This window comes from Penaeus vannamei, chromosome 4, assembly GCF_042767895.1.
Source record: "Penaeus vannamei isolate JL-2024 chromosome 4, ASM4276789v1, whole genome shotgun sequence".
Classification (NCBI taxonomy): domain Eukaryota; kingdom Metazoa; phylum Arthropoda; class Malacostraca; order Decapoda; family Penaeidae; genus Penaeus; species Penaeus vannamei.
In genome coordinates this window covers 18,194,687-18,209,686 of record NC_091552.1, presented here as the reverse complement: position 1 = coordinate 18,209,686, position 15,000 = coordinate 18,194,687, and the positions used below count along the sequence as shown (strand labels likewise).

The 15,000-nt window shown below is 36.5% G+C and overlaps 2 protein-coding genes across 2 annotated transcripts; both read right to left on the bottom strand.

Annotated features, from left to right (window-relative positions):
* Positions 1 to 4,407: 4,407 nt before the first annotated feature.
* On the bottom strand, positions 4,408 to 5,742 carry LOC113800078 (uncharacterized). Its single transcript, XM_070118428.1, has 2 exons — positions 5,634 to 5,742; positions 4,408 to 5,421 (listed from the first exon to the last, which is right to left on the bottom strand). The coding sequence occupies exon 2, from the start codon at positions 5,419 to 5,421 to the stop codon at positions 4,873 to 4,875; it is 549 nt and encodes a 182-aa protein (XP_069974529.1). The 5' UTR covers positions 5,634 to 5,742; the 3' UTR covers positions 4,408 to 4,872.
* A 2,197-nt stretch (positions 5,743 to 7,939) lies between these two features.
* On the bottom strand, positions 7,940 to 9,065 carry LOC113800079 (uncharacterized). Its single transcript, XM_027350806.2, has 2 exons — positions 8,981 to 9,065; positions 7,940 to 8,770 (listed from the first exon to the last, which is right to left on the bottom strand). Exon 2 carries the CDS (start codon positions 8,768 to 8,770, stop codon positions 8,222 to 8,224), a length of 549 nt encoding a protein of 182 aa, XP_027206607.1. The 5' UTR covers positions 8,981 to 9,065; the 3' UTR covers positions 7,940 to 8,221.
* Between the last annotated feature and the right edge of the window lie 5,935 nt (positions 9,066 to 15,000).

Here is a 15,000-nt window from a genome sequence, read left to right as displayed (position 1 = left end):
GTGTGTGCGTATATATATATATATATATATATATATATATATATATATATATATATATATATATATATATATGGTAGAAAAACCCACAATGCACAAACTACATTTATTGAAGTGAAACAACAGTTTAGGAATCGTCCTCGATTCCATCTTCGGGTCTGTGTTTATATGACGATATATGACTCCGAACAGTATTGGAATCGAGGACGATTCCAATACTGTTGTCTCACTTGCTTTAATAAATTTAATTTATGCATTGAGGGTTTTTCTACCATAAGTAACAACACGGAAGAGTGTTTTTTTATATATATAGACATACAGAAAGATATTCGTATGTGTATATATAGCTAGATATATATATATATATATATAGAGATAGATAGATAGTATATGTAAAGATTGATCTATATCTATCTATATGTATCTATATTTATCTATCTATCTATCTATTGAGGTGGCCCAGTCAGGATTCTTGTACGCTGTACCTATAAATATAGGTAATGTGTTAGGTGATGGTGAAAAAGAGTAATAACAAAACACAATAATTCCAGAAAATATGTCTATATTTGTCTAAAATAAAACTTTCAGCATGGTAAGCAACATAATGTCATATCTATACATTTGGTACAGAAAATAAAACAGCTTCTGTCGTTGGGTCAACAAACAACAGATTCGCAGGCATCAAAAAAATAAATATTAAATAGTAGAAGCTCCTTGTCACTCTTCTGTGGCTCTAACCATAGGAAGATGCCAACAACTATAACTGGAGTTATAAAGAGTTTGTAGCTGCAAGCTTTACTCTTTCCCTCCAGAGCTGCAGTCACAGCCCCATGCTAGATCCAAGAGCTTACTTAGTTCCTCCTCACCAAGTGAACATTTGGGGAAACCCTTCTTGCAGACGGAGGAGTCTTTCTCCTTAGTGGCGACGACTCTAGCGTAGACGAAGGCAGCGTTGTAGGAGTTTGGGTTCATGGTATTATCGCTTAAGATTTCCACAAGCATGTTCTCTTTCAGTGTGCGATCGGATTCATCCTTCGCCTGCAGGACGCAAAACATCTTGGGGATGCAGGTGTCAGCATCCAGCTGTCCTACTGCAGATAAAATCAGGTCGTCATCTTCCTCATCAGCTGTTGCGACGGAGCGGCGGTAGCGGAGACGGTACTTGCTTTTAAGGGCTCTATATCCATAGCCATGGCCGCGTCCATGGCTTGCACCGTGATATCTCCGTTTGCTTATAGCGCTCGTCAAGGCTCCTAGGCCGACTAGAACGCCGAATGAGGATGCTTGGGCTGCCATCAAGCAGGAAAGACCAACGGCCACCAGAAGGATTAGGGCGCTATTCATCTAAAAAGAAAAGCAAAACGCTAATTCTCAGTTACTTGGCCATGAAGACTGATCCCTATGTTCAATACTATAGTCTGTAAACATTGTGATTTATTTCACCTTGCGTAATAACCAGATCGTTTTTTTTTTTTCACAAATTTACATATACACACCTTGTAAATCACTCAGTAGATAAAGAATCTCTTCAAAGTTAGGAGGCTTAATGTTCTGTTTTTTCCAAAAAAGCATTTGAGTATACTAAGCTCTGGGTCTAAGGTCTTATATATATATATATATATATATATATATATATATATATATATATATATATATATATATATATATATATATATATATATATATATATATCTTTGTCTGATATTGTGGCAAAATATCCTTTAATGTCATTGGTCGACCTTTTACGCTCCGACCAATAGCGAGACAGCATCGCCAAGCCTTGTGCAAGAAAAGTATTACAGGAAGCAGTCTATACCTCTGTTGAATATGAATTACTGGATAATGAGGAAAGTAAAGTACGAAGATCAGATATATATGTAACTACGTAATTATATGGAGTCAACCATCGCAGAAATGGAAACGGAATGGAAGAAGTACAATGAGTTAATCATCAGAAAAAAGAGAAAAAAAATAACAAATAGAAGTAAACAAAACAGCGAGGGGTTCATTCTTAATCACAAAAGAATAGAAGATTCCGTGTATTCTGATGTTTCATTTTTATCATCAATTTCTTTCACCGTAATTCCGTGATTCCCATTACTTTAATTACTGTATGAATGAAAACATCCGTCTAAAATGAAAAATACATTATTATTAACAGTATTACTCGTTCGCATATTCCTGATGGCAATGATAATGATGGTGACAGAAGAATGAGTATGCAATAGTATCAATGATTATTAAAAACACACAGTAATGACACAGATAATATTACGAATTATTTGATTACGTTCTATTTTCTGTGTCCATAAAATTATGTTAATGCTAGGTACTTATACATCTCATGATTTATTTTTAGCAAAGCATGTTTCATTGTATATTTCTGTAAACCTACATGGCCTTATAGGTTCTTACTACCATCCCGGACTAGTTTCTCTATCGTGTTCAGTCTAGAGTCTGTCGTGCTGAATTTTTTGTCCTTGATTTCAACTCATGTATTTGAGTTTTCTTGCTGCCATGTCGAATCCATGCTGCCATATTGTAGCTAAGTATTCTTTGAAAACCATGTTAATACTTAACCGTTGTATTATCTTGAAACCATTTTAACACCTGCCTTATGTGATCAATATAATTTTCGCGTTGAATCTGTCTAGGATGTTGGACCTATCTTGATAAGTTAAATCTGTTATGTTGGATCATGCTGGTATTTAAAACCTACCTTTCTGTTACGCACAATCAACTGTATTTTAATATGATACCCAATGATTTAGGATTACATACGCTCCCTTTGGGTGATCATAACAGCTAACTGGAGATTCTCAGAATACTTTCACACTCGCCAGACTATCCACATTACTATACATTGTTAACAAGTAAATTGTTAACAAGTAAAAGTTCATTTCTATGTTTCGAATCTATGTATTGATCTGACTTCATCGGGTATTGTGGTGAGCAATGAAGTAATGTTTGCAATGAAAGTAAAAGTGAAATCAAGAAAAAAAATATCGTTCTATGTATGATGATTGTTTAAGGAGAAACCTGAGACAAGAACAGAAAGGAAAAGAAAGGAATGTAGCAAAAAAGTGTAACGAGAGAAACAGCTGATGAGGGTTTCACAACAGTTACAAAAATGGCTGAAAGACGAGATGGCAAATGGGATGCAGTTTCAAAAAATGAAAAGAGAAGAAAATGAACAAGATGGAGAAAGAGGCAGGGCAGGGAACGAACATATATGAAAAAGGAAGGGGGGGAAATTGAAAAATGAATGAATAAGACTGATAATCAATGAAATATAAACAATAGATAAGCACATATATGTCAAACTAGAATGAAATGCAAGGAGCATCGTTAGAGTGGATTGGAAAGCGAATGGAGGATTCCGGAATGGCTGGATGTTGCTTCGTATGTTCAATGGCTTTCGTGCTACCTTTTTTTTTTTTTTCTTTTCTTTTTTTTTGTGCATTTCTTTCCTTATGGTTACACCCGCGTGGCAATCAATTCAGTGTAAACAAACTCATTTTTTTTCACCGAAGGCTTTTATAATACACGTCTCCGGTACATGAAAAATCAGGGAATGGAAATGGTACATCGTTTAAGGCAGAAAGAGATGAAAGAGAAAAAATGAAGTCAAAGAACATAGTTTTCGTTTCCACCCTGATTTATTAAGGAAACAGTTTGCTCTAGGTTCTTCCTTTTGGAAGCTGTGTTTATGCTGTCAGTGAAAGCTATTTAAGAGAGAAAGGGTTTCCATTTTTTTTTTTTTTTTTTAACAGGATAATTAATAGATAGTTTGATAGTTTATATTCCGAAGTTGAAGCAAGTGCTAATAAGTCCCAAAGATGTGGAAAATGGTAAGCAAGGAGAAGCTTTCAATAATTTAATTCAATTATCCTTAAACAAAAACATGTGTATATATATATTTGCATATGCATGTGTGTGTGTATAATATATATTTATGTATATGTATAAGGAGAGAAATAATAGACATATATACATACATATATACATGGGTATTTATATAGAAATCTATATATAAATATAGATAGTTGCATAAACATTTGCATAAGCATTTATATGTTTCTGTGTGTTTACATATATATGTATATATGTATATATATATATATATATATATATATATATATATATATATATATATATATATATATTCATATACATTTATATATTTATTTAAATATGTATATGTATACATATAAGTATTTAGTTATAAATGTAAAGATATAGATTGATTGGTAAATAAGTACGTGCACTTGTATATAAGGTTATATATTTATTGATGACATGTAAATATACATATTTTATATATAGATATATAGGTACATATATAGGTAAATAAACACAAATAGATATATAGATTCATATACAGATAGACTGATACAGATATAAATAAATATAGCTATACAAACATAGATTTTCTAAGTTTTGGTGGCCTAATCAGGATTCTTGTACAATATGCCTGGGAATATAGGTAATGTGTTAGGTGATGGTGAAAAAAAGAGGGATAAAACACAATCATTCTAGAAACTATTTTTGAATTTATTTGTCTAAAGTCATCAAACTTTCAGCATAATAAGCAACAGGCTGTCATAACTATACAGCATGTGGTGTAGAAAATAAAACATCTGTTTTGGGGTCAAATAAATATCTATTTAAAGGCACAGAATATCTGCATATAATGTATGTACACTAGCAGGACATATCGCAATTAGAGATTTTCTCTTTGCAGTATGATTCAAAAGTGAACATGTGTTTTCGCTGTCCAACGGACATTAGAGAGAGAAGCACCTTGTCACCCTTCTGTGGCTCTAGCCATAGGAAGATGCCAACAGATGCGACAATGAGTTTTAGCTGCAAGCTTTACTCTTTCCCTCCAGAGCTGCAGTCACAGCCCCATGCTAGATCCAAGAGCTCACTTAGTTCCTCCTCACCAAGTGAACATTTGGGGAAAACCTTCTTGCAGACGGAAGAGTCTTTCTCCTTAGTGGCGACGACTCTAGCGTAGACGTAGGCAGCGTTGTAGGAGTTTGGGTTCATGGTATTATCGCTTAAGATCTCCACAAGCATGTTCTCTTTCTGTGTGCGATCGGATTCATCCTTCGCCTGCAGGACGCAAAACATCTTTGGGATGCAGGTGTCGGCATCCAGCTGTCCTACTGCAGACAAAATCAGGTCGTCATCTTCCTCATCAGCTGCTGCGACGGAGCGGCGGTAGCGGAGACGGTACTTCCTTTTAGGAGCTCTATATCCATGGCCATGGCCGCGTCCATGGCTTGCACCGTGATATCTCCGTTTGCTTATAGCGCTCGTCAAGGCTCCTAGGCCGGCTAGAACGCCGAATGAGGTTGCTTGGACTGCCATCAAGCAGGACAGACCAACGGCCACCAGAAGGATTAGGGCGCTATTCATCTAAAAAGAAAAACAAAACGTTAATTCTTAGTTAATCACAACAGAAGTCAGAATGTTATAAATAGTGCAAAGGCAATGATATACTCCATTCTATTTGGCAAACAATGAAGACTGATCCCTGTGTTCAACACTGTAGTCTATAAACATCGTGATTTATTTCACCTTATGTAATAACCAGATCGATTTTTTTTCACAAATTTACATATACACACCTTGCAAATCACTCAGTAGATAAAGAATCTCTTCAAAGTTAGGAGGCTTAATGTTCTGTTCTCTTCAGTAAGCATATGAGTATACTAAGCTCTGGGTCTAAGGCCTTATATATATCTCTCTGCCTGATATTGTAGCAAAATATCCTTTAATGTCATTGGTCGACCTTTTACGCCCCGACCAATAGCGAGACAGCATCGCCAAGCCTTGTGCAAGAAAGGTATTACAGGAAGCAGTCTATACCTCCGCTGAATATGAATTACTGGATAATGAGGAAAGTAAAGTACAAAGATCAGATAAACATGTAACTACGTAATTATATGAAGTCAGACGTCGCAGAAGTGGAAACGGAAGGGAAGAAGTACAATCAATTAATTATCAGAAAAAAATAGAAAATCATATATTTTTAACAATTAGAAGTAAACAAAAACAGAGAGGGGTTCATTCTTAAACACAAAAGAATAGAAGATTCCGTGTATTCTGATAGTATAAATTCATTTTTATCATCAATATGTATCACCGTATGTCCGTAATTTTCATTATCTTAATTACTATGTAAATGAAATCATCCGTGTAAAACCGACATACATCATCATTAAATGTATTAACTGTTCGCAGATTCCTGATGCTAATGGTACTGATGACAACCTATGACAACAAGGATCATGAGCATGCAACAGTATCAATGATAATAAAGAAAACACACAGTAATGACACATATAACATTATTTGACTACGTTCTATTTTTTGTGTCTGTTTTCCTTGAAATATATTAATGCTAGATACTTATAAATGTTATGCTTTATTTTTAACAAAGCATGTTTCATCACATATTTTCTATCAAAAATGTTATACGTTTATTGTAAGCAGTAGAACTAATTTACACGATGACAAAGGACTATGATTTTTCAAATACATTATCCAAAATGGACCAATTTCAATGAAACCTACATAGCCATACACGGTTATCACCACTACATCGGACCAGGTTCTCTATCGTGTTCAGTCTAGAGTCTCTGTCGTGTTGAATTTTTTGTCGTTGATTTCAACTCATGTGTTTGAGTTTTCTTGCTGCCATGTCGAATCTATGTTGTCATGTTGTAGCTAAGAATCATGTTGAAACCATGTTAATATATACTGTCATGATCAATGTAATTTTCACGTTGAATCTGTCTAGGATGTTGGACCCATCTTGACAAGTTAAATCAATTTTATGTTGGATCAATTATCCTGATATTTAAAACCTGCCATGCATTTCTCCGAAGGCTTCTGTAATACACATCTCCGGTACATGAAAAATCAGGGAATGGAAATGGTACAGCGTTTAAGGCAGAAAGAGAGAGGAAAAAATTAAGTCAAAGAACATGGTTATCGTTTCCACCCTGATTTATTAAGGAAACCGCTTGCTCTAGGTTCTTCCTTTTGGAAGCTGTGTTTATGCTGTCAGTGAAAGCTATTTAAGAGAGAAAGGGTTTCCATTTTTTGAAGCAGGATAATTAATAGATATGATTTTGCCAAGTAACGTTTGGTAATTTATATATTGTTGAGAAAATTTCAACAATTTCATTCAGCTATACATAAACCTATACATGTGTGTTTATACATATAAATATATATATATATATATATATATATATATATATATATATATATATACATGTGCGTGTGGTTATATATAAATATATGTATATATAGACATGTGTACATATATACATATACTTATAAGTATTATATATAGAGTGATAGAGACAATTATATATATATAGACATATATGTATGTCTATATATAGATAGATAGATGTATATATAGACACTTTTGTATACGTATTTATGTTATATGTATATACATATATAAATATATGTGTGCGTATGTATGTATGTGAATGTATGTATATACATACATCTATATAAATATTGCTTTTCCAAGGCATGAAGAAATCCAGAAGAAGCAATACAGCGAAAAGTCCTTCGTGTTTTCTTGTTTTTCCCTTTGTTGTCCCTTTGCCATATATATACGTATATATGTATTTAAATATATACGAATGTGTATACATATAAGAATTTAGTTATAAATGTAAAGATATATATAGATAGACTGATAGATAAATATATGCACATGTATATAAGTTTTTATATATATGTATATTCATAGAAATAAGGATTATATGTATATATATACTATTTTAGATATAAATATATAGATACATATACAGACCCTGTCAGGATCCTTGTACAATATGCCTGGGAATATAGGTAATGTGTTAGGTGATGAGGAAAAAGAGAGGGATAAAAAACAATTATTCCAGCAACCATATTTTGATATATTTGTCTAAAATCATCAAACTATCAGCCTCGTAAGCATGTCAAATATACACCATCTGATGTAGAAAATAAAACAGCTTCTGTCTTTGGATCAACAACCCGCATATTCGCAGTCATGAAACAAATAAACATCTACTAATAGGCACAGTATATCTGTGTATAATGTATGTACACTAGTCGGGCATATCGCAATAAGAAATTTTCTTTGTAGAATGACTCATCATATGTTTTCGCTCTCCAACGGACATTAGAGAGAGAGTGGGCCCTTTTACTCTTTCCCTCCCGAGCTGCAATCACAGCCCCATGCTAGATCCAAGAGCTCACTTAGTTCCTCCTCACCAAGTGAACATTTGGGGAAAACCTTCTTGCAGACGGAGGAGTCTTTCTCCTTAGTGGCGACGACTCTAGCGTAGACGAAGGCAGCGTTGTAGGAGTTTGGGTTCATGGTATTATCGCTTAAGATTTCCACAAGCATGTTCTCTTTCTGTGTGCGATCGGATTCATCCTTCGCCTGCAGGACGCAAAACATCTTGGGGATGCAGGTGTCGGCATCCAGCTGTCCTACTGCAGACAAAATCAGGTCGTCATCTTCCTCATCAGCTGCTGCGACGGAGCGGCGGTAGCGGAGACGGTACTTCCTTTTAGGAGCTCTATATCCATGGCCATGGCCGCGTCCATGGCTTGCACCGTGATATCTCCGTTTGCTAATACCGCTCGTCAAGGCTCCTAGGCCGGCTAGAACGCCGAATGAGGTTGCTTGGACTGCCATCAAGCAGGAAAGACCAACGGCCACCAGAAGGATAAGGGCGCTATTCATCTAAAAGGAAAAGGAAAATGTTTATTCTCTTACTATAGTAAATTGCAACAGAAATCAGAATGCTATCAGTAAATGATTACATATCGCTATGATAAACTACACGATGAAGATTGAACCCTTTGTTCAATATTGCAGTCTTTAAACTCCGAGATTTCTTGAAACTTAAGTAATTGAAAAAAAAAATCAATTTCACATATACTGTACACGCACCTTGCAAATCACTCAGTAGATAAGGAATATCTTAAAAGATGCGATACTCAATGCTCTGTTCTCTTCAGTAAATATATATTTATACTAAGTTTTCGGTCTAAGGCCTTATATATACCCCTGTGCTTGACATTAGGGCAAAATATCCTTTAATGTCATTGGTCGACTTTTTACGCCTTGACCAATAGGTAGAGAGCATTGCTACATCTTGTGCAAGAAGGCTATTGCAAGGAGGCAACCTATACCTCTATTGAATATGAATAACACTATAAGCAAATAAGTATATAATAAAGATCTGATAAACATGGAACTACATAAATGTATAAAATTAACCAACCAATGGAAACGATAGACGAAGAAGTACAATTCATTAATAATGACAATTTTTTTTTTTTTTTTTTTTTTTTTTACATTTAGGAGTATGCAAAAACAATAGAAAGGAGTACATTCTTATTTACTAAAGAATGGAAGATTCTGTAAATTCTAATTTTACAAATCATTTCAAATTACTTCTACCACCATGATTCCGTTATTTTCATTACTCCAATTACTATGTGAATATATCTGTGTAAAATGGCAAAGAGATTACTATTAGCATTAATACTCAGTCACAGATTCCTGATGATAATGATACTGATGGCGATGACATTAAGAATCATGAGTATGCAATAGTACCAGTGATAATATGAGAAAAACACAGTAATGACATAGGTAGCATTATTATGACTTATTGAATTGCGTCTTTTTCAACTATGTTTATGCTGGACACTTATAAATATTTTGATCTATTATCTTATTGAGCAATGAAGAAGTTTAAAATATGTTCCACGGAGCGGTAAAGTCTGATTTGCATTTAAAAAAAGAAAAAGAAAATAAATAAAAAGGTAAATGATAGAACAAAGCCTCTAAGTAGACGTATCGTTGATGTATGATGATAATTGTTCATGGAAAAAAAGGCATGAATGGTGGAAGGAAATTACGCCAAATTAAGGAAATCTATTTAAAAGAGACAGTTTCTATGCTGACGCAGGCTAATTGAGTTCTCAAGCGTTACGTCACGTTGTCATGGCTACGAATTTACAGTTCTAAAGACACCCGCAACTCAGTTCACAAACGTATAAAAGTTATCTACCGGAAGCGCATTTACTCTCGTTACTCAAATATTTTGTTCACGATATCTGAAGGAATTGAATTACGGTTGAATTATAGTCATGAATAGTGGAATGTAGCTTTATACATCGACTGATTAGATTTGATGTTAATGAATGTTAGTAATCGCCTTCCATATTCAATTCAAGTAAATTTCTTTGTTGAAAGTAATTGTATTTTCCGGTACCCTATTTGTTTAAAAAAAATGAGCAGACCTACGATCTCGGGATTTATATCAATGCATTCCGCAGTCCATTTTTTCGATAGACCTAAAGTACTTTTATATAAAAACAACATTGCGTACTATCGGAAAAAACAGAAAAAATAATTCAATCATCTATTCAATATACTTTCAAGATTTGATACGACCCATGGTTATTTTCTTGGGTTTTACATATCTAAGTCCGCGAAAGAAAATAAAACGGTACTCACCGTTACATCATACACCTTCTTCTTCATGCTTGCTTGGACTTTGCCTTTTAAGTACACCGAGTACATATGTAATACTATCAATATGATTTGATTTGTAGTGGTTCTCTCCCCGAGAGACTGGTCTAGTTTAATTTTTGAAGAAATTTAAGAGGCTCGATATAATTTGTTTAGAACTGAAAATTGATTTCCAGGGAAACGTGACGTAATGGCTTGAGGACTCTATTAGAAAATATGCATATTGAGAAAGAGACAACTATTTCATTTGAGCTTAAACATGCGTTCCCTATTACGGGTATAACTTTCCTGGCAACAGACATAAAAAAAAACACACACACAAATGTATGCTGTAGGACTATACATAATATTTGTATCTGTAAATGGGATTTTAAAACTGCATCAGCCGCCTTACCGCGATGGGGGGAGGGGGGAGGGCTTGAGGTCCCAATGACCCGCTGAACCAGAACAAAAGGGTCACCAGTGAGGGATGACAAAATAGCTCTCAGTTGCACTTGGGTCTATGAGAAGGGATGCGGCACCCATCCCTGGTTCATTCCATATTGAAACAGGAAAAACTCGTTTCCCGTGCATGGCATCCCTTATTGTTGGGGAACAGGAGTCCTGGAGGTTGAGTGATGCTGCATGCTGTTTCCTGCAGCTAGCAACGCACCTCTTTGGTCTTCTATTCTGGTTAGATGGGTGGTTTGATCAAGGCTTGGTTAAGTCAGTCGGCTGGGTAAATATGTTAAGGGTCAAATAGGTACTGCCTAGTCGACATCGCACAGGTCCTGCGACCGCTATCAGCAGTGGGTAGTGACTGTGTATATTTCCTCCCTACACCCGTGGCTGTTGGGTGTATATAAACTGTAACTTATAGCTTCCCCTCATTGGACTCCATTCCACTTTGTATGCATTTTACGACAAACACAATCCCCTGTCCAATCCCTTTCAAACATCATCTGTTGTCACTCTGAAACTTTTCCAGATTCCAAAGCCAAGAATTGGAATCGGAATGCTTCCAGGGCTCCCAGACCAGGAAAGGAGAAAAGTCTTGAATCCATCAAGGAAATCTTACCAAGTAAATATGAAAGTATTCCATAGAACAAATACCTTGTGGTGAAGACTAATGATAGTGTGTGATCATCCCCCAGTGAGATGGAAGACTAATAATGGAATTTTGTTATCAGACGATGCTCAAGTCATACTCGCACAAGACACTAAATTACTTCAATTCTTTTCCCGGGATATTCAGAGGAGAAACTGCTAGAGGAACTAAAGTAGTTCAAGGTAGTGGCAGTGAAGCGTTTTAAGTAGTTGATGGTGTGGAACAATCAATATCAGCTCTTCTAACTTTTAAAACATGTCTTTCCAGAATTGATTAAGGTGGCATGTAACCACCACAGGGTGCTTCCACTGCCATGGTTATGGGCATAGAGTCAACTCTTGCTGTCTTCAGGGAAATGGACTACCAAGAGTGTGTATACTCGTAAAGCGTGGTATAACAGATCATCAAGGAGATGACATTTGTCCAAGTCCAGTATGCTCTTATCACTGTAAAGAAGCTCATGAAGTACCTTCAAAGCAGAGTATCAGGTACAAATTTGAAAAATAATAAGTACCAGAAGCATATCATCGTGCCCCGGTGTTGTTTGCACAGTCAGGTAAGTCCCTTAACTTGGTTCTAGCCCGACCTTCCCATCATCCCTAAGGAGTGACCCAGTCCAAAGGAAGACTTTGGAAAATAGTGCTATAGGCAAATAACATTCCTCCAGAAAGGGATTTGAGGTGGGCCTTAACCACAGGTGCTTCCAAACACCTTATGAAAAGGTCGCTTGTTAACATGAAGAACTGGATACCCAGTAATATAGGACAAATAATATTTAATAACTTCATATAACCCAGTCTGTGTATGCCTACAAGAGATTATGACCAGTGAAAATCGTCCAATTACCCCGAAAGGTTTCCAAGTTCAAGCCCATTATAGGACCTTTGATAATGGACCTCATGAAGAAGTAACGGTGATTGTACGTCAAAATATTCCCTTTCAGGCTGTCCACCAACAGACGACACTATGGGTGAATGCTGTGAGGATTGGTTTGACACGGATACTGTTGCATGCATCAACTTCCCTCTTCATAATCTCAACATAGATGATTTGGAAGATATCCTTTGGCAGTTGTCTCATCCATTTCCACTCTTGGGAGATTTCAATGGCCGGCATCATCTCTAGCGAGGCACTGCAACCTGCACAGAAGGGCCTTGGAGTCCTTGTTTTCAAGATTGGATGCAGTACTTCTGAACACCCACAGACTTCAAAATTCAAACAAAAACACTCTCCAATATTGACCTATCAATTGTTTCACCTGTTACACAGTTGGATTTCTCTTGGCCAACCATGGCAGACGGAAACGACCACTTTTCACTACTGTTGGAGGTGAATGGCATTACACCCAAAAAGATGAATAGATGGCGACTTGAACATATAGCCTGACATATTTTTAGATCAACTGCAGTAATGCAGGAATCTGTGAATGATTTCAAGTGTGTTCAGGATGCTGTTGATCATTTCATATCATGAATTTACCTTACAGCAGAAGCATCCATTTCCAAAAGTTGTAGGTAGCACCGTCGACCTCCGGTACCTCCGGTGGTCTGATGAATGCCAACAAGCTGTCAGAGTAAGAAAAGCTGCACGAAGGCACCTGAAACGACAGCCCAGCAAATTGACCTTGATATATTACAAAAGAACCCAACCCAAGGCCAGGCAGGTGCTAAAGGGGGTTAGATAGATGTCGTGAAGACAATATTGATTTATTCCTGGACCCTCTTTGCATGAGTATGGTACAAGGTATGCAAGATCACTGGAAAGAGTACATCCTATTCACCACCTATTTTGACGATAGATTGCATAATCTTAATAGACAAAAAAAAAAGTTGCAAATGTGCTAGCTAAAGCTATGACAGAGATCTCCCCTAGAGCAACTTTCACTGCCTGATTCTCCATCCTTTGCGCTGATTAGAAACAACGCCCATATCGTTCTTTAGTAGGACTGAGCAGAGCTCCCTTATAACTTACTATTTTTGTGCAGGGAGATGACAATATTCTATACCAAATGATATCTTTTTTACTGGAGAGATCACAAAAGTTCCTGTTGGACCTTTTCAATGGGATCTTTGGAGAGGGCACAGTGCCCTTCACTTGGAAAGAAGCTATAGTCATTCTAATCCCCAAAATTACAAAGGTACAAAATGGTAAACCACAGGTTGTCATGGCTACTAGAAAATGAGAATGTACTGACCCAATATCAATATGGGTTTAGAAAAATGATGCAGATGCCTTTGTGAGGATGGAGACTGCTATACAGAATTCCTTCACACAGCGGCCTCATATGGTAGCATTCTTTGACCTTGCGAAGGCTTATGATACTTCTTGAAAGCATGACATGCTCATGAAGCTGTGTAACATTGGTTTAAAAGGAACATTACCTTCATAAAAAACGTTCTTGCTGATAGTTAAGAGTGTGGGAAGGAAACATCAACCTGGAAGATAAGCTGGAACGAGTCTCTCAAGGGAGTGTCAAGTGTGACCCTGTTTGCCATTGCTATTAATGAATTGTAAAATTCGTTCAAAGTGCTGATATGTGTAGACTATATAGATGAATTCAAAATGTACTACTCAGGAGGAAGCTTACAGGATGTGCAAGGGCACATGCAGATTAGTCAGTTAGCTTGTGCATTAGGCAACATACCATGGATTCAAATTCTCTCTCCATGCATTTCTACAAAAGAGTAAAGTTCCAACCTTCCTCTATTTAGGAGCAAACCCCGTGCGTTTTATCCAAGAAATAACTCAAGGCTTACTTGGATGCCTCACAGCACACAGGTAAAGGAGAGCGCTACAAAAGTGCTTAGTTTTTTAGGTTCTTTCTCACCTGTCTTGGGGTGCAGACTACAACACATTAGTAGAAAACTTGGCTATGGATGTGAAGTTTATTCATCTGCAGCTCCCACTGTTCTCCACATGTTAGTCAGTTCATAGTGAAGCTCTCAGAATCTTTACAGGAGCTTCCAGGCCTTTACCTGTTGAGTCTGTATGGTGCCATTACATCGGGACTATGTGAACCTGATTTACTACACAATACTACAAAGGAATCCGGGCTTTTCTACATCTAGACTGGTTTTCAACCCTTTTGAGGACAGCCAGTGCTATGGTAGGAGAATGAGAAATCATATGAAAGATCTCAATTTGAATCTTTCAAATGTTATAACTGTTGGAACTCCTCAGTTCTCTTCTTGAACTAATTTAGTCAAGCTAGATTTTCAGGCATTGGAAAAGGTGTGAGATCCAGATGTAGTATACATAGATGGTTCGAAATCTGAAAATGGTGTGTTTGCAGCAGTGAGCAGAAGGAAGACTGCAGTTGGCAGTCTTTCTTCGGTAGCCT

Excerpts from the sequence above, each read along its gene's own strand:
- LOC113800078 (XM_070118428.1), bottom strand. The coding sequence starts at position 5,421 with ATGAATAGCGCCCTAATCCTTCTGGTGGCCGTTGGTCTGTCCTGCTTG.
- LOC113800079 (XM_027350806.2), bottom strand. The coding sequence starts at position 8,770 with ATGAATAGCGCCCTTATCCTTCTGGTGGCCGTTGGTCTTTCCTGCTTG.